The 21,104-nt window shown below is 39.9% G+C and overlaps 2 protein-coding genes across 2 annotated transcripts in view; both read right to left on the minus strand.

Annotated features, from left to right (window-relative positions):
- LOC308104900 (wings apart-like protein homolog) overlaps positions 1-1,678 on the minus strand; it is a 67,744-nt gene extending 66,066 nt beyond the window's left edge. Inside the window, 1 exon segment of the mRNA XM_080455533.1 lies at positions 1,417-1,678. The gene's annotated coding sequence lies outside the window, so the exon portion shown is untranslated.
- The window catches only part of LOC308105227 (transient receptor potential cation channel subfamily M member 5-like), a 419,337-nt gene that overhangs the window by 391,822 nt on the left and 6,411 nt on the right, over positions 1-21,104 (minus strand). The window contains exons 3-18 of the mRNA XM_080455863.1: positions 17,648-17,890; positions 17,269-17,328; positions 16,107-16,238; positions 15,595-15,724; positions 14,088-14,230; positions 13,225-13,337; positions 12,822-13,083; positions 11,665-11,780; positions 10,628-10,760; positions 9,778-9,952; positions 9,246-9,417; positions 7,966-8,168; positions 7,308-7,431; positions 5,815-5,886; positions 5,314-5,410; positions 5,062-5,129 (exon numbers count right to left, since the gene is read on the minus strand). Coding sequence (XP_080311989.1) covers positions 5,073-5,129; positions 5,314-5,410; positions 5,815-5,886; positions 7,308-7,431; positions 7,966-8,168; positions 9,246-9,417; positions 9,778-9,952; positions 10,628-10,760; positions 11,665-11,780; positions 12,822-13,083; positions 13,225-13,337; positions 14,088-14,230; positions 15,595-15,724; positions 16,107-16,238; positions 17,269-17,328; positions 17,648-17,890 — 2,232 coding nt within the window. The 3' untranslated portion in view covers positions 5,062-5,072. The remainder of the gene's footprint in view (positions 1-5,061; positions 5,130-5,313; positions 5,411-5,814; positions 5,887-7,307; positions 7,432-7,965; positions 8,169-9,245; positions 9,418-9,777; positions 9,953-10,627; positions 10,761-11,664; positions 11,781-12,821; positions 13,084-13,224; positions 13,338-14,087; positions 14,231-15,594; positions 15,725-16,106; positions 16,239-17,268; positions 17,329-17,647; positions 17,891-21,104) is intronic.

Here is a 21,104-nt window from a genome sequence, read left to right on the forward strand (position 1 = left end):
TTTGGATTATAGATGTAAATGTAATACTTTAATATGAATACATAAAAGATTAGAACAATTACAATTATTTTTTCTCACTGTGTAAATAGCTTGCAGATCTTTTATCTCTCTCTCTCTTGTTTTATTATGATGCTAGGAATTAATCTAAACGAGGCTTTTAGAAGGAAAAAGAAAGAAACAATAGGTTTTGTTGGACCAACAATAAAGACACAGGAACAAAAACGCCAAAACAAAGCTTTAAAAACACTCTTTAAAGATTTGGTTCTCAAAGCAAGGTGTGTTAATACAGCATCACAATAATTTTAACCTTTTATATTTTGGCTATTCAAAAATTAGCAGCTATGAGCGCGGCTATGAGCTTGTAGATCTGCTATTTTTGAAAAATCATGACAAACACACACTGGTATAGCTAAATGTCACGTTTTAATGTTTTAATGTCACTACAAACTACAATCTACAAGCTCATAGCGCGGCACCGATTGCAGTGCTATGAGCTTGTAGATCTGCTATTTTTGGAAGAATCGTGATTTTTTTTTGCAAATCTTTGAATATATATATTGTTTTTTAAAGCAAACATTTGTAACTAAAAAATCTTTGCTTCTGGGGGGTCCCTGGAACAACTTATTTGAGATAGGGGTCCGTGGCCAAATACATGTCATGTTGGGGGTCCTTGACGTGAAAAAGTTTGAGAACCACTGCTTTAAAGATCACATGACGTCATATTTAAATAATCTTTATCATTATTATCACTGGTGTATAGTAACTAAGTACATGTACTCAAGTACTGTACTTAAGTATGGAAACAAGACCGCAATGACTTTTCTGGACGGACCTGGAAGTATTTTAAATGTAATTGTGCTGTTTTATTTTGCATTTATTTTGCCTAATAAAATATTCAAATAATCAATAAAAAGTAAAGAATCTGTATACTTTACTGGAGTATTTCCAATTGTCTATATTTTTCACTTCTACTCCACTACATCTCAGAGGCAAATATTCTACTTTTACTCCACTTACAATTATTTGACAACTTTAGTTATACTATCTACTTTGTACAGTAGATATACATTATTATATTATAAAACATACATTAACCACTTTAGTCCTATTTTATACCTATATCTACATAGCTTGTAGATCAGCTATTTTCAAACATTTTAGTACTTTTACTTTTGATACTTTAAGTACATTTTGATGTAGGATATACGTTTGTACTTTTACAGAGTACATTTTGAATATTGGACTTTTACTTGTAACAGAGCATTTCTGCATTGTGGTATTGATACTTTTACTTAAGTAAAACAAAAATGGTACTTTTTCCACCAATGATTATTATATTTTTGTATTATTATATGTATTATTATTATTATTATTATTATTATTTGTATTATTAATATAAAACACAGATTTACTCACTAGTTCTGGAGTCTTTCTGATGATAATAACAGATCTGATAATAACAGAGCAGGAGGCCTTTCTTCTTCCTCAGATCTACAAACACAACCACAACAACAGATCTCAAAGCATCGGAATCGAGAGGGATCGACGATATGTATATCTAACCCGTGGGTTAACGGATAATCGTCCTTTGGGACGTTAGTTTAGTTGTTTTACATAAAGCTTTATGTTTGTGTTTGTTTAGAGACGAAGACACGGCTTCCATTATTATCACACAGGCTCCTCCCACCTGCTTCCGCTCTCCGCCCTCTGTTGGCTCCTCCCCCTGCTTCTGGTTTCCGCCCAAGGCTGTGAAAATGAAGGAGCGGTCACCTACGTCATAATCTCCGTCGCCAATACCCGGCGGAGCGAAACTGCAGCCGTGGATTGTAGCTGCTGTAGCAAAAATAGCAGATCTACAAGCTCCAAACGCGTCGCACTGCGACGCGTTTGGAGCTTGTAGATCTGCTATTTTTGCAATTTTTGCAATTGGAATCCTGAAAAGTAACATTTCTATTTAATTTCAAATGCATTTAGTTATACTTATGTTAACTTTATGAACTTAAATACAAATACATTGGACATAAAAAAGACAATATAATGTTAATACTAGTCATTAAGCTACTAATATAGACTGAAGTAATTAAAGCGGGTCATGTTTGCATGTTCTGAATCATAACAGCTGAAATCAATAATATATCACTATTCTGATATTAACCTGTGGGCCGCATTAAGTGAAGGTAGGGACCACATGTGGCCCCCTGGGCTGCCAGTTTCCCATTATGATCTATATATATAATATATATATTGTTTTGTTTTTTTATATATTATGATTATAGTTGTATATATGTATGTGGATGTGAACTAAGGCCTTCTCTCTGCATATAACTCATATATAACCAAATGAACCTTATAGTTCATATAACTCATATATAACCAAATGAACCTTATAGTTCATATAACTCATATATAACCAAATGAACCTTATAGTTCATATAACTCATATATAACCAAATGAACCTTATAGTTCATATAACTCATATATAACCAAATGAACCTTATAGTTCATATAACTCATATATAACCAAATGAACCTTATAGTTCATATAACTCATATATAACCAAATTAACCTTATAGTTCATATAACTCCTATATAACCAAATTAACCTTATAGTTCATATAACTCATATATAACCAAATGAACCTTATAGTTCATATAACTCATATATAACCAAATTAACCTTATAGTTCATATAGCTCATATATAACCAAATTAACCTTATAGTTCATATAACTCCTATATAACCAAATTAACCTTATAGTTCATATAACTCCTATATAACCAAATGATTCTCCTCATGAAAAAACATGAAAGAAACACTCATGCTTATGGTTTTTATTAAAGTAATCTTATTGAATACAATAATATAGATAATCAAACACAATGATGATATGATTGTGAGGAGAAGGCAGATTACATACCGTAGGCACAAATGGTTTATATAAACAGTGGTGGAGAAAGTACTCAGATATTTTACTTAAGTAAAAGTAGCAATACCACAATACAAAAATACTCTGTTACAAGTAAAAGGCCTGTGTTCAAAATGTTACTTGAGTATAAGTACAAAAGTATTGGCATCAAAATATACTTAAAGTACAAAAAGTCAAAGTACTACAATATTTGAAAATAGCAGATCTACAAGCTCACAACGCAGCCTAGGTATAAAATAAGGCTAAAGTGGTTAATGTATGTTTTATGATGTAATACTTTATATCTGAGAAGTAACAAGTAACTAACGTTTTCAAATAATTGTAGCAGATCTACAAGCTCACAATGCGTCGCATTGGAAATTGCAAATACTCAAGTAAAGTACAAATACCTCAAAATTGTACTTAAGTACAGTACTTAAGTAAATGTACTTAGTTACTTTCCACCACTGATGATAACATGATTGTGAGGAGAAGACAGATTATATACTGTAGCACAAATGGTTTCTATAAGGCAGGGGTTCTTTCTTTTCAGGGACACAAGATTGATACCATTTTGGCCGCGGAGTCACAGACTCCCATCTGAAGATATGTCGTGGCAGGGACCCCCATCTGAAGATATGTCGTGGCAGGGACCCCCATCTGGTTTAAGGTCCCTTTGCCCACTTTATTGTGCTTAAAGGAGCACTTCACTCATTTGGTTGATATTTATATTAAAAGCCCCAGACACATCGTTTTTCAAAGTAAAAGCTCCAGATATAGTTTTTCTAAATGAAAGCTCCAGACATCATGTTTCACAATAAAAGCTATAGTTTTTCCAAAATAGAATTCCCAAAACCAGTTAAAAAAAAGAAAAAGAAAAGTTCCATACATTTTAAACAATCCCCAAATAGTTGTTTTCAAAATAAAAGCCTCTTTTTTTCTTTTCAAAAATAAAACCCCCTCACATTGTTTTCTTTTCAAAATTAAATCCCCAAAACCAGTTAAAAAATAAAAGTCCCATACATCAATAAAAACAATCACCAAACATTGTTTTTCAAAATAAAAGCATCTACATAATTGCCCCCAGATCTAGTATTTGTTTAGTTTTTTTCAAAATAAAAGCCACTAGTAGCCTGGCCACGAATTGTGTGTGTGCATTGCTTGTTAGTCGCGCAATACCTGGAAACCTGGAACCCTGTGGCTGCTCCGTTGCAGACAGGCAGAGGCACGCTAGCCGCGCACGCGAAACATTGCGGACCCCTTGGGGGTCCATGGAGACCTAGTGTGGTCTAGCTCTGAGATGAATGGAGTACACAGACATTATGGCGACTGACTATGTTCAAGAGAGAACAAAGTAAAGCGAAAGCAAAGCTAAAGGGCTACAGTGGAGACGGACCAGAGAGACGGACATATTTCAATGGCCGCCGCTTGGTTTTGTCTCGGCTCTGGTCGGCTGCACTCGGCTCGGTACGACCCGTATGAACGACAGAGACACACGGCAAACAGGCAGAACAAACAGCCACGCATGCGTACCACTCCCTACTGTAATATAGAGATAGATGTTGTTTTTAAGAAGTCAAAGTTACAAATACACTTTTTCTAAATATAAACTCTTTTTTTAGTTTTAAAGGAAAAAGATACCATGACATTTAGTTTGACATATTAACCTTATATTCTCATTAAATACCTGCAACATCCCCACGGCCCACCAGGGGGCGCCGGCCCACAGGTTGAGAACCGGTGCTCTAGAGAAGCAGGTCTGTGTGTCATGTTCTTTTTTTAACCCTTTTTTCTTTTTAACCCTTTTCTCCCCAATTTACTGTGTGTTGTCACTGTGTTGTTTCCTACTGACTCACCTACCAGTGAGGAGCCCCTACCGAGAGGACCTAGAGCCTTCATCCTACTCCTCCCACCCAACACACCCAACACTCCCTGCTGACAGGCCCCCCCCCCCCCCACCCCATAGGAGTACATACAGTGACAGCCCCCCCCATAGGAGTACATACAGTGACAAACCCACCCCCCCCCCCCCCCCCCCCTCCTCCTCCTCCTCCTCCTCCTCCTCCTCCTCCTCCTCTCCAGAACACGGGTCAGTCATGTTGGCGTAGACGCTCCACAAAGCAGACGCACGGCGCTGGATTCAAACCCACAACCTCCAGGATGTTTAGGTTGAGGGGGGTTTGGTCAAAGCCTCTAAGATCTGACTGAGAGCATTCTCCACCTAGTGGACACACACAGTAAGAACAGCATAAAGGTTTAAATGATAAAACTCTGTGACAGAACGGTGGACAACATGTGTAGTAAAGTGTTCTATGAGGATTCATTACAGATCAAACAGAACAATGCTTATCCGTAGGAACAGACACTGAGGAGAGAAGAGGTTTGAATAAACATCTGGACGTTACCTTGGTCTCCAAAGCTCTCTGTCTCTGGTCCATGTTGACTGTGGTTTCAGTCAGTTGTTCAGACAGTTGTTTCAGCGCATTGTCCACTTTGTCCACTCTGTCAGAACACACACACAGATTGATTGATTGATTGATTGATTGATTGATTGATTGATGTTGAAGTAACACACATACATGTAAAGAATGTACAGAATAGACACATTGTGGAAGCTGCTGCATCTCATTAGATGATGATTAAAATGAGGTTTAGTTTCTACAGTTCAGTACAATGTTACTGAACTGTTACACTGATGTACCAACATACTTTATACATACACTGTGTATAGTCTCACACACACACACACACACACACACACACACACACACACACACACACACACACACACACACACACACACACACACAGTTCAGTACATGTATCGCATACAAGGTGCAGGTTTATGATGAATTTAATTATTGACATGAAGTTAAATCACAAAGGATTTATTATTTTTATCTCACCTGTCAGTCATCTGCTGAATCCTCTGGTTAATGTCTGTGCTGTCAGTCACTTGTTTCAGCACAGTGTCCACACTGTGGAAATACACACAACACAACACACCACACCACACCACACCACACCACACCACAATTACAACACAACACAACACAACACAACACAACACAACACAATTACAACACAACACAACACAATTACAACACAACACAACACAACACAACACAATACAATTACAACACAACACAACACAACACAACACAACACAACACAACACAACACAACACAACACAACACAATTACAATACAATTACAACACAACACAATTACAACACAATTACAGCACAATTACAACACAATTACAACACAACACAACACAACACAACACAACACAATTACAATACAATTACAACACAACACAACACAACACAACACAACACAATTACAATACAATTACAACACAACACAACACAACACAATTACAACACAATTACAACACAATTACAACACAACACAACACAACACAATTACAATACAACACAACACAACACAACACAACACAACACAACACAACACAACACAACACAACACAACACAACACAATTACAATACAATTACAACACAACACATTTCAGTGGTGCAGTTTTAGGACAAAATAAAACTCAACTCCAGTACTCGAGTATAAAGTATAAATACTCCTGGTCAAATATTACTACAAATGTGTACTTAAGTTAAAGTAATGGAGTACTAGTGTATGTTTCAGTAGACTAAAGTGAGGACTGTTTCTCTCCACCAGGACTTCACAACATGTTTATAGTTTGCTGTGAGATATGAAGTTTGCAGGAGATATTTTGGGTGCTGGGCCGTGAGAGGCTTTGTGAGGCCAAAAGGTGTGGATGAGGTGCGGGGCTGGACCGCCAGCCGAAACGAGACATAAGTGTACTTTTTACAGTGGTGGAAAAAGTACTCAAATGTTTTACTTAAGTAAAAGTATCAATACTGCACTGTAGAAGTACTCCGTTACAAGTAAACGTCAGGAATAAAACATTTACTTGAGTAAAAGTACAAAAGTATTGGTATCAAAATATACTTAAATGTACTTCCTTAAAGTACCAAAAGTAAAAGTACTAAAATGTTTGAAAATAGCAGATCTTTCGCAGTTTGGGGGGTTTTGGGGGGTTTTGGTCACCTAAATTCGGTTTATTCGGTTCGGGAGGGGGGGGCGGCCGCACCCCCCGCACCCCTACTTCCCGCGGTACTGTTGGAAATACTCTTGTAAAGTAAAAGTACCTCAAAATTGTACTTAAGTACAGTACTTGAGTAAATATACTTAGTTACATCACTGCTTTCTACTGTCTTAGAAATGCAGTGGAGTCAAAAGTACAATATTTGTCTCGTGCAGCGAAAGTCTTATCCAAAAATACAAATACTCAAGTAAAGTACAGTACTCAAGTAAATGTACTTTGTTAGTGTCCACCTCTGGTCATTATCATCTTACTTGTCAGAAATCAGCTTGATCCTCTCAGAGTCACTGCTTCTCTTTGTCTCACTCTGGGCTTTGAGGAACTTCTGCTTCTGCTCGGTCTCCCAGAGCTTAACCTCTCTCGCCCTAATCCACTCCTCTAACCATTGGGGAAAATGGTTAAATTATTATCATTCACATCAACATAATTTACACAGTATCTCAGCAGCTGTGAGCTGAGGTTGGGCCTGTAGACAATGTAAACAATTCAAACAATCTATTTATTGATTAATCAATCAATTAATCAATTGATTAATAATCAATGTAATATTTGGTAGATGCTGTACTAAAAGCACAGTTACACAAATAATGATGTACAAAAGACCAGTTGTCACAAAAAATCCTCGGGAACGACTCATGATTTATGCATCATTTTAACCTGTACATTAATTAATTAATACATTCATTCATTCATCCTTCCATTCATTCATTCATTCATACATTCATCCATTCATTCATTCATTCATACATTCATTCATTCATTCATTCATTCAGGCGCTCACAATAAAATAGACAGTTGTCAATGATTATCTTTTGATCTAGACTTCACCCAGTGGTCAAATCACACTATAACCTTTTACTAAAGATAACATGTGTTTTATTCTGTTCTATTTGATCTAAATCAAATACTGACCAAACGTCTGACCCCAAAAGTCTGCTGTGCTGGAAGACTCCCTGGGGATTTTCTTCTTTAAAAAAGAGAAGAAGAGATGAAGGTGGGAGAGGAAGATGAACGGAGGAGCCAAAACAGGACGGGACTGGTACTCCATGATGAGGTTGTAATGCTGGAACTTCCAGTAGTGGTCGCTCTTCTCCTGCACCGTCTCAAAGGTCTTGCTGCATGGAGGGTTGAAGGGACAACAAAACAACAAACTGTTAAATCATATTTGGGGTTGCGTGCGTGCGTGCGTGCGTGCGTGCGTGCGTGCGTGCGTGCGTGCGTGCGTGCGTGCGTGCGTGCGTGCGTGCGTGCGTGCGTGCGTGTGTTGGCGTGCGTGCGTGTGTTGGCGTGCGTGTGTTGGCGTGTGTGCGTGCGTGCGTGTGTTGGCGTGCGTGCGTGCGTGCGTGTGTTGGCGTGCGTGCGTGCGTGCGTGCGTGCGTGCGTGCGTGCGTGCGTGCGTGCGTGCGTGCGTGCGTGCGTGCGTGTGTTGGCGTGCGTGCGTGCGTGCGCGTGCGTGCGTGTGTTGGCGACGGGGGACGGCTCCAGTTGTTACATCTGTATATGCGCGGGTGTTTGTGTGTGTTCTGTGCCTCCACGGCGCGGCGACGGGATGTGCGTGTGTGTGTGTGTACACACTACAGAGTACAAAGTCACTTTCCATCCCTGATAAACTGTCTGTTCACAGCGGATAAGCCAAACTGCACACTTTGGATGCTCATATCCCCCTACGGGTATGGTCTAGTACTGATAATTAGTGAAAACATGAACAGGTAGTCTCAAGGTCAGAGGACAGCGCCGTTTTAAACAATTGAGAAGATGATATTGACCGAATATGAACAGGTAGGTTGTTCCAGTCAGAAGGAGCTTTAAACCTAAAGGATTTTTTGGAAACTGAATTAGAGACTTTTGGAACATCAAAGTAAACTTGTGCACAATGTCTCCGTTGGTGTCTAGAAGAAAAATGATCCGTATACTGTTTGAGATACTGTTTGTAATTAGATACATTTAAAAATGAACTGCAACCAGTGCTGCTGTCGTCTTACTGTGGGAGATGGCAAGTTAAGGTTTTCATTTATGGTGCAATGATGAGTCATATAAGGACATTATACATGCCTACAAGGTTACTGTGGACCACACTAATGAGATGATGACAGGAGAGAAGAGCTGAGTTCAGTAAAGAGAGACAGAGTAACATTAATGGAGTCACAGACAGACAGAAGGAAGGTGGCTAACAGGTACAACAGGGTTCCTACGTGAGCATGGCGATGAGCAGGTTGATGAGCAGTATGTTGGTGACCAGCAGGAAAACCACCAGCAGAATGATCACCAGCCAGTTGTTGTACTCGCTCCTGCATGGCTCAGCACCGCCCTCTATCTGTTCCGTGTTGTTAGTGCAGTTGTCGGCCATGTCCCAATGTAATCCCACTTTAATTAAAATAACAATATTAATTATAATAATACATTTAATGGTTGAATATTTCAACAGTCAGCATATAAATCTCAAACTGAAATTGAAACTTACACATAAGATAAGTTAATGGTCCATGGCATTTTAAAGGTATTGTAAGTGATGTATACAATATATAGTTAAAACAAAATGTTTTTAGTTAAAAAGTGAAATCTCTATATTGTGACAGTGATCATTGCAATAGAGCTGTGGTAACCAACCACATTTTGTGCAGAATGCGCACACACACACACACACACACACACACACACACACACACACACACACACACACACACACACACACACACACACACACACACACACACACACACACACCATCTACTTCCTCAACAGGAAAATGTCCAAAGATGTGCAGGTAAGGTCTGTAGAACACTCGACGGAAGATACGTTCTGGGTTGGGGTCGTAAGAATAGAGCAGCGCCTGATTGGCTACTCCGTATGCCACTATCCACACCCCCAGGAAGAAGAGGAATGAGAAGACATCTTTCATCTGAACAGAAACAAGACATTTAGTGTTTATTTATCCTGTTTGTGACCTTCCCTCCACTCTAGCTCCAGGATGAGGTCCCACTGTGTCCAGTTCTGGCTGAGGACGGACCGGGAAATGTCCAATTCTTAAACAAATATTGATGGGTTGAAACAAACTATTAATATCGTAAACATAGTTTATAATTTTTAATACAAACTATAAAAAAGTTTTTTGTTTTCATAAAATTTCATAAATTAAGACGAGTGTCGCACAAAAATAGTGAAAATAGCCGATCTAAAAGCTTGTAGATCGGCTATATTTCGCTATTTATAGAAGGAAGAATCACTCATGTCTTTGACGGATAACTAATCGTACTTACGGTTTGCATACTGTACACAAACACACAGACAAGGATAATGACTTGTGCTTATGCCTTCGACTTTTTGGTTAATGTCCAAGGATGTGAACAGAGAGGTTCATTAGGAGAAAAAAAAGTTCAACATATGTTCAGAAAAAGGTAAGAATTGGACATTGTCTTCCCTCTGCCAGAGCTTGACACATCAGGACCTCATCCTGGAGCTCGAGCAGAGGGAGACGTCACAAACAGGGCTAGTGTTCATTATGATAACAGTGACCAATGCTCCCCTCACAGTGTGACAAAATAACATTAATAGGCCTATCTGTCTTATATCTTACCATCTTGCCAACAATGATGATTTTTGGTCCCATCTGTTTGTGAACAGCGAAGATGTGAATGAGACGGAGTGTGAAGACCATGTAGTCGATACACAGGACACATCGCCCAACGTCATAGGACCGCTCAAACATCCTGAAGCACACGAGCAGCATAAATACATTTTAACTCATTTTAACCAAACTCCTATTTTTAGGATTTCAAGATTATCATGACTGTTCCGGCATTTCTCTTAGTTCTCTATTTACTTCATGGTGTTAATGTACAGGCATTATAGGCATGTTTCTACGTATGTGATTGAGTGGATGGCAGTGTTGCTTCTGTGGTCCATGCATGCAGACTATATTTAACACTGAAATATCAACATGAATTTTAGAACGAAAGTCAAATTTAAATGGAATCTGATACATCTGACAGATAAGTCGTGATCAAGTGATCACAGTCAGAGATCATGTGTGCGATGTGTGTGTGAGTTGGACAAAATCAGTGTTGTTGCAAAAAGTGTGTTTTGAAGAAAACAGTGGCAAATTGTGCCAGGCGGAAATGGACGTGGTCTATATGGGGAGTTACGCTGGACTGACGGACGGACGGACGGACGGACGGACGGACGGACGGACGGACGGACGGACGGACGGACGGACGGACGGACAGTTAGCAAAAGAGGAGGCCAGAAGGCACTATGTGGAGTAGCTGAATAATCTAAATAAATAAATCACAAATATAAACTAGTCAATAATCACTACTGTATAACTGGCAGAGACAAACCATGCATGTGTATCTGCACAGGCAGAGGCAGCCATAGGCTCATGTTTAATATCTTTACCTCGTATTTCATTGTGTTGTAGCGTTACACACACCAATATGATCACATGGTGCTGGAGTCTAATGAACACTTGAGCTCCATTAATGACGATTATGGGTCCTGATGCCAAAGTCATTACCCACACAATATTTACTGTTTTTTGTTGTTGTTGTTTTCTGTCCTTGCTTATGTCACAATCTGGAGTACTATACCTAATAATGATTAATGTGTACCAACCTGCAGATGAGACCAATAATGAACAGACCGATGGCAGTGAGGTCATACATGTTCCAGACATCCTGCATGTAGAGCTTCATCCTCTCGCGTGAAGTCATGTCACGCATGATGAATGCCTGAAAGTTCATAAACACATCAATCAAACTGGATTAAGCTGATAGACAATCAACTGAATGTGTCACATGCACAGGCAGCCTATAATTTATTTATATCATTTTTATTTATCATTTATGTTTCACCCATTTCAATTTAAATGGGCCCCGCCCCCCTCAGGGGCCCCCAACTGACCATCAGTCACTGACTCACAGAACCCCCCAGATGTTCGTAAACACCTGCATTATTGTGTGCAGAACTGTTCCCACCAGCAGCTTTCAGAACACATTCATAAGAACTAGATTTTCAGTCAGCTACACAGACGGTCACTGAGTTATTGACATTTGAAGTGTTAAACACTGCTGTAGTGCCCAATTTAGTTTTTTTTTGGTGAGACTATTTTCATGGCAGACCCCTGAACAGTGTTTGTGTCCAGTTTGGATGTGGCAGGTCTGAATGTTACGTTTGGGTCCACGGTCTGCCGTGGTCGGTCCACCCAACCTCTAGACTAATGAAATATAGCTGTCACATGTAACCACATGTAGGCTGCCTTACATTACAGCTGTGGCAACGTTGCAGGCAGTGAAAATATTGAACTTACATCCCCCTAAACAGTGTGGACAAAAATTCAATATTCAAAATAGTCTGAAAAAGCTGATTAGCTAAGAAGCTGTTTTTTAAATATTGGTTGGAACTTAGAAGCTCTCAAAAGGTAACGCCCAAATGCATCCTGCTTACCAAAATAAAAATTAAAACACCAAAATACAGCAATTAGATAGAGAAAATAATTATACATATATATAAGAGAGAGCGAGAGAGAGAGAGAGAGAGAGAGAGAGAGAGAGAAAGAGAGAGAGAGAGAGAGAGAGAGAGAGAGAGAGAGAGAGAGAGAGAGAGAAATAGAGCTTGTGTATCGGATTTCTTTTTGATATGTTTTGTAAACATAGGGCAAAGTTACATAATATGCCTTTAATGACACAATTCAAACATCATTCCACTGTTGTACTTTATGTAGGTATTTATTGGATGAGAGGAGAGTGTGTGTTAACACAGGAATAGCTCACCTCATAGATCTCCTCACAGAAGAAGTTGAACACCCAGAAGTACAGCACGTATTCACTGATGGACGGCCCACTAGGGGGCGGTGGCTTAAAGTCCACCAGCAGCACGTAGGCAAACAGGAAGAGGAAGGGGAAGTACATCACTGCGTTGCCCAAAAAGGAAGTGACGGGAGCACTCCAGAACTGACGCCATCTTGATACGACAAAGGAAGGCATGGGCTCCTGGCTAGCCGCATTAACCATTTGTTGTATTATATCTGGTTCCCTGCAAGGTGGAGCATCATCATAAACCACTCAACTTAGTCTTAAACAAAGTGAATTAATGTATAGTTTTAGTAACAAGTATAATATGCATATGGGACAACAAGTGTGTTATTGTGTTAAACATGTAGGGCTGGGTGCTAACCTGTAGGAGATGAGGTTGGTGTAGCAGAGTGGAAGGCAGAAAAGGGTGAGAAGGACTTTCCACACTGCTGTGTCCTTCTTCATCTTACCCCACCAAGCCTGAGACAGCAGAGACTGAGAAGCAGAACGGTCTGTTTTAGCGGTTTCTGTAGGGTCATGAGTTCATGGTCCACACACACACACACACACACACACACACACACACACACACACACACACACACACACACACACACACACACACACACACACACACACACACACACACACACACACACACACACACACACACACACACACACACACACACTTGGGGGACACCAAAGATCAGGGGCATGAGGACGCGTCTGTTTTTAGCCCTTTCTGTGGGTTCATGCACTGTTTCCCACTGAGGGGGCGCCAAAGGGCCGTGCATTTTTGGGTCATTATGTTGTCAGAAATAGTCAAAGGTAGTCATATAACCTAGAATCCAGACTGATTCGTGTTTCTTTTTGTTTGTTTTTTTTCACTTCACTTCTCAGTCTGTCAGTCTTCCTTTCAGAACGTCACCTGTTATGTAGGAACGTCATTGCTGATTGGATAGTGCTCAACGAATCACAGTAGGAAGTGAAATTACTTGAATTTTACATTGGAAGGCTCTGGTCCCGCCCACAGACCAATCAGAACCTTTCACACAGGAAGAGTCCCAGACTGAGAAGTGAAGTGAAAAAACAAACAGACGCTGAACGTAGAGATTCAGTCTGGATTCCAGGCTGACAGAAATATGTGCCTCCACTATCTTCACTTTTCTCTTTTAAATGTAATATTATAATTAAAGTTAAAGTCATTAAAGTGGCTGAAACCAGCCAGACAGAGATGGACCAACCTCTAATCCATCATGGTTGAAGAAGAGGTGTGATTCAACAGCTATGCCCATCTTGAAGCAGTTTGTGTTCCAGACTGGAGACTCTCTGTTGAGCAGCTCAAAGGAGAGACTCTCATGGCTCTGGTAACATGAGCTCAACATACCTGAGGTTAGGAACACAGGACAATCATAAGAAAGACATACTATTTATTTGTTGGAAATAATTAGAATGACAATATATTGATATTTATACATGAAAAATATAATTCCATTCCATGTTCCAATGTTTCCAAAGTTGACATAGTCTCCATAGGACTTTTGGTCAAGTCTGATTTACCCCCTGCTGGCAATTACAAATGCGGCTCCTGTGCACAATGCAACAGTACTTACAAATGCCACAAGTTTAAGCACCCACATTCTGGTAAAAGTATCCCCATCAGAGGTGTAATCACCTGTACAACAAAAGCCGTCATCTATCTACTCACATGCCCGTGTGGCAAAGCATATGTGGGAATGACGACACGAGAACTTAAGGCTCGTATAGCAGAGCACCGCAGCACCATTAGGTGCAAGAACATGAACTACCCTGTTGACGCTCACTTTGTGGAATCCAACCACCCCGTCGCTTCCTTACATTACATTAGGATAGAAAAGGTCCCTGTACCAAGAAGAGGGGGATAGATAGACCAGTTACTTTTAAAACACAAGGCTTTCTGGATTCAGTCTCTTAAAACTCTTACCCCGTTTGGCCTAAATGTAGATTTTGACCTTAAATCATTTTTATAAAAATAAAAAATACTTTTGTATAAATACGCTTTTAACCCTATGACTTTTTCCCCCTCTGATTCGCAGGCGGCCTATCCCCACCTCAGAGGCTCAGAATTATATAGGGGACATGAATAAAATTCAGGACATGTTATTTGTTTATTTCTTTACCTCCCTTGACTGTATCTGATTCCTACATTAATGTGTATTGCAAAGATTGCTATATGGTGCTATTTTCTTTATTTTCGTTATTACATGTATGTATTTGGTAAAAAATTGCATATATATTTATTTGTCAAATTGGCAAGGAACTAACCTTCCACACACTCACCAGTAGAGTGGTTAGTCATGAGGGATAATCCCTCCTTAATTATTCAGGAATATGAGACAACACTTGATCCTGATGGCCCATCACAGGGACATGGCCCATTAGAACCCGTGTCCTCCAAGTTCATTGTTGATTGGCTGTATTACTCTCAGGCACCATATTTAAGTGTCACTTGCATGTTGCTCTGTATGCCCTGAAGAAGGCAGTTGTGCCGAAACATTGATAATTTTTACTCTGCGTCCTATAATAAATTGTTGCACTTTTGTTATAACAGTGTGTGCGGCCACTTTTTGTCTTTTGACAATTTACCTTTAGATTTTTCTGCCGTGAGCCAGCACCACTATAAGGACCTGGTGTGCGTAGCATCTTTGTGCATAGTCTCCATAGGAGCCACAACCTAAAAACTTCAGTTTGATGATTTATTCAAGGTCTCACCATGTGCCAGTTTCTCAAACTTCTGTGCCGACTCTTTCATGGAAAGTTTGGTCTTTGTCCTAGTTTCCAACTTTGACATCTCTCTAAGCATCTTACAGGCACTCAGAGCATTCAACACTGAGTCCTCTGCCTGAGAGAGAGAGAGAGAGAGAGAGAGAGAGAGAGAGAGAGAGAGAGAGAGAGAGAGAGAGAGAGAGAGAGAGAGAGAGAGAGAGAGAGAGAGAGAGAGAGACAGACAGAGGGACAGAGGATCAGTGAGACAGAGAGACACAGAGAGACAGAGGGACAGAGAGAGAGAGACAGACAGACAGACAGACAGACAGACAGACAGACAGACAGACAGACAGACAGACAGACAGACAGACAGACAGACAGACAGACAGACAGACAGACAGACAGACAGACAGACAGACAGACAGACAGACAGACACATAGGGCTCATTACAGACTCTCGACTCTACAATAATAATTTTAAATAAATCTTCAGCCTTCTGTGAGCATCAGGTGTTTACCTGCTGCTCCCAGAGGCAGACAGCCATGTCACTGTGGTTCTGTAGGACAGCCCAGATAAAGAGATGAGTCCAGGGGGATTCACAGCGCTTGTTCCTGTATGAACGTTCTCCTTTCAGCTTCTCTCTGACATCCTGAGGAGAGAAGAACAGAACTATGAAGAGGAAATGGAAGATGAGCATTAACCCATTAAGGCCTGAAGCCAAATCTACATGTCTCCTAAATCCCAATAGTTTTCTGAAAAATGCATGTTTCTATATCAGTGGTGCTCAATCTTTTTCATGTCAAGGACCCCCACAATGATATGTATTTGGCCACGGACCCCCGTCTCAAAATATTTTGTTCCAGGGACCCCCAGAAGCAAAGATTTGAGTTACAAATGTTACAAAGATTTGCACACATTTTCACGTTTTTTTGAAAGTAGCAGATATACAAGCTCATAGCGCGGCACTCGGTGCCGCGCTATGAGCTTGTAGATCTGCTATTTTTTTAATAGCATATAATTTATAATTTTAGCTCATATCTAAAAGTGACACAGATCTTCACAGTCTTAATGGGTTAAAGGCCCAATCTGGAATTGTTTTGAACTGATATATTAGGCTTATATTCTTAAACAGTTTGATTTGTAATTGGAAAAATATGCTATTTGCAAATATCTAACCCTATCATGAATCAAAATATATGTATGTTTTACTCCAATGTTTACAAACATTATAACATTAACAGAATACAGAAAACACAGCTTAAAAATAATTTATATGTTGTCTATAGTGTTAGAAATTGTATCATTTCTATTACTGATCAGGCCTTCATTGACTGAAGAAATAAAGTTATTTAATTTCATTTGATAAAACAAACTGTGTAACAGATTATTATAATATTAAAGCATAGTAGAGGCTACTAACTATTAAACTGCTATTAACCCTTAGACCCTATTACCGGAGTCCCCCAGGGGTCATTACTAGAGCCCCCTAATTATTTACCTCTACACTAAATATCTTCACCGAAAATAGCCAATCTACCAGCTCACAACACGCCACAACACTGCACGTTGTGAGCTTGTAGATCTGCTGCTGAGGGTTCAACCCCAGAACAGGGACTCTAGTGTTCATGTTTAAAGAGAGGATGAAAGAACATAACAGTATTATATATTCAGAAGAATACCTCCAGAACAGTGAAGTAAGGCTTCACATCAACCTTTAACTTCTTCAACACACCTGACACCTGGAGAGACAGAGAAAAGACAAAGAAGAGGAAATAAAACAATCCTGTCACAAAGGACACATTTCCTCTCAAATCAAGTGGCTTTGAACTATTGCTTTCTTTCTTTTTTCTTCAGAAAAAAATATTCATACAGTATATTATATGTATATCATATTATTCACCAATAAATTACAAATTTGCTTTATATTCAAAGTAGATTGTTGTTGATAGTTTAATTCCCCCTCCACCAACCTTACAACATTAAGTAGTGAGTGAAGGTCATCTCCTCAGAACCACTGATCAAGGATCATAATATAGATTAGTCTGAACCTAAACCCACCTCAAACAGGCTGATCTCTTCCAGAGAGTCAACTGAGGATCCCAGTCGCTCCTTCAGGCGTTCCAGTAGCAGCTTGTAGATCAGTGTGTTCTCTCTCACTGTCCATCTGTCTCCATCCACTCTGCTGTAGAGTTTCTCCAGGAAGCCATAAGTCGGGATGAACTCCTTCTCAATGAACAGACGTACAAACTGTGTCATGTCTCTGGTCAGTGCGATCCTCATGCATTCCTTCATGCCTTCATCCTGTTGGACACAGTGGAGGTCAAACAGGGACAGGTTATCTAACTGTTTTTAAACTGTAGACCAGAAAACTAAAAAGGGAAAATAATATGTAGACAATATTGACATTTCTGTGTAATTCCTTATCCTAAAATATATGCACAAAATATCTCTGTGTGTGTGTTGTGTGTGTGTGTGTGTGTGTGTGTGTGTGTGTGTGTGTGTGTGTGTGTGTGTGTGTGTGTGTGTGTGTGTGTGTGGGGGTGTGTGTGTGTGTGTGTGTGTGTGTGTGAGTTAGAGGTGGGACTTAAATTGCTGCCTCTATCCTCCCACCTCTCCAAACTTTAAACACATTCAGCCTGACATCCCTATTTTGGGGGATGTAGGAAAAAAGGTTTCATGTCACCATGAATCAGCCATAACCATATAAGGAGTTCCCAATTCAGCTATGCCCAAATATGGAGTGTGTTGTTGTCTAACCTCAATGTGTCGTCGTGGCATCAGGCGCAAACAAATCAGGGGACATGCCCTTATATAGGGAATATATATGGGCATAAAACGGACAAGAACTGACAGATAGAGATCTCCATACATGGGCATATCGGTCCGGCGGCGCAACGTAGATGTGAGGGCCTTATTGTAGTGGCCCAAACTTCTAAGCAGACCTACAGGCTCACAGCGCAGCATCACGATGCAACGCGTTGTAAACTTGTAGAGGCTATTTTTGAAATAAATTAATAAAATGGAATAGGGCTTAAGTGCTTAACACATGTTCTAGTGTGCCACAGTTTGATCTGCGCTGCCTATTTTCTTCCACAAAGAACTCTCAGGGCGAGTGGGAAATTGCTCTGCCAAGGTCCTTACATCTACAACGCTGTTACACTGAGGCATGTAAACAGCGGCCATGCTTTTCATTGAAACATTCCTAGTTTAACTCACCACACCTCTGAAGTCTCCAGATATAGCAAACAAATATGGTCCGTACAGAAGAAAATAATATAAGTAAGTATGACACAATATTTCATGTGGAAAAATATTAAAACAGAACCGGTCACGAGAAATGAGAACTGGAAATCTGAAATGTTCACATTATGACTTTGAACGCAGCATAACTTTAGCTAGATATGCGTTTAATCCGGTCACACGACCGTAGCCCTTGTGACAAAAGGGGACATAGCCGAGCCAGGAGCAGCGTGCGGAAGGACCAATGCGCATTTGGAGGCACTGATAAAAATTAATTGAATTGAAATGACTTCCCAGAAAATGTAATTGCTCAAACACATGTGACTGTACATTAGGCGGCACAGGGCCAGATAGGGACAGAGAAATTGCCGAAGTCTCCGAAGCATTGACGGAATTAGAAAATGCTCGAAACAAATTGCCAGTGACCAATCATATCGTCGGGCCTATCTGGGTCAGAATAATGCTTCTTCAAACGTTATGTATCTGTGGGGGCGCGGTGCTAGACGGGGAAATTAATTGTTCCGGGCATAATGGAACCTGCTATTCATCTCTCTATTTATAATCTACTTTCATCTACGTTATGTTCCCGACAGAAACCGTTTTCATGATGGTTTTGGGGGGTGGGGGTTTCTGCATTGATGGTTCAACTTTTTGAATGTAATAACCCCACGAAACTGGTTTCGACTTGAATTAGCCCATTCAAACCGGGAAAGCATGCGTGTCATTTTAGTAGTTGATATAGTTTCACAATCATTTGAACCATTTTAACAATATTTTATACTTTGGCTTATCAAAAATAGCAGATATACAAGCTCATAGCGCGTCACTTCGTGCCGTGCAATGAGCTTGTATATCTGCTATTTTCGAAAAATCATGAAAATTCGTGCGAATCTTTGAATATATATATATTTTTAAAGCAAACATTTTTAACTCAAATCTTTGCTTCTGGGGGTCCCTGGAACAAAACATTTTTGAGATGGGGGGGTAGGCGGCGGCCAAACACTTATCATTCTGAGGGTCCTTGACATGAAAACGTTTGAGCACCACTGATATAGCAACATACGTTAATCAGAAAACTGTTAAAAGGCCTTTGTGGAATCGGCCTCAGGTCCTTAATGGGTTAGATTGTCTCGCTGATTGTGTGTCTCGGCAAGCAGAGGGTCCTGGTAGCCCATGGCCAACATGCATGTAACAAACATTTATTTTAACCCAGAGGCCAAGGACTCTCATTCCCGCTCCGTAATGGAAGAGAAAATTGAGCAGGTACTCCAGTTCAGATGAGCTCCTGGGTTCTTCTTGGCTAAGAATAAACCGGTCTATTTAATCCATTTAGACCGGGAACGCAGCTGTGTCATTTTATGATTTTTTTTTAGGCTATTAAAAAATAGCAGATCTACAAGCTCATAGCGCGGCACCGAGTGCCGCGTTATGAGCTTGTAGATCTGCTATTTCTGAACAATCGTGAACATTTTGTGCAAATATTTTAATATATATATATGTTTTAAACATTTGTAACTCAAATATTTGCTTCTGGCGATCTCTGGAACAACATATTTTGAGATTTTTTTTATATTTTGAGATTTTTTATAAAAATATTTTTTATGTTTAAAAACAAAAACTATTAGGATTTAGAAAAGGCCTCAGGTCTTAATGGGTTAATCACTTGGCTTCCACAGCACGGGTGCCTTGTCTAAATGGCCTCCTGGGTGACCCTTTGCCCTCTGTGCATGTGCGCGACTGCGCGTGCATGTGTGCGTGTACGTCGCATTATATCTCTTGTTTGCGGTTTATCTAACTCGCTTTCTCTGCGTGTGTTTCGGAGAGAACTCTAAAGTGCAAATACCAGAGGAGTTAAAGATACTGTAAGTGATTTATTTTTATTTTTATGTTGTTAAAGTAAGTGTTAAATTGTAATCATTGCTGTAGAGTGTTTGCTCAGGAACAGCAGAGTCTCCCCGTATCTCCAGCCCATCAGTAAACTGAAAATGTATTTTCAGGCTGGGATACCAATTTCGTCCAATCAGGAGAAAGATCTCGTACAGGACACAGGATAAACAAGTGAAATTGGAAATAAATAAATGAATGAGCGGACAAAATTGTAATTGGAATACTATAAAATTGAAGCTGATAAATGGGTACTCTCTGCTGATTGGAGGACCTGAAAATGTATTTTCTGTTCATTAAAGAGTCGGAGAGATAGGGAGAGACCCTTGTTACTGAACAAACACTCTATAGCAATGCTTACTATCAGTATCACTATACAGAGCTTTAACTT

This window comes from Gymnoscopelus braueri, assembly GCF_963280865.1.
Source record: "Gymnoscopelus braueri genome assembly, chromosome: 17".
NCBI classification, from domain to species: Eukaryota; Metazoa; Chordata; class Actinopteri; order Myctophiformes; family Myctophidae; genus Gymnoscopelus; species Gymnoscopelus braueri.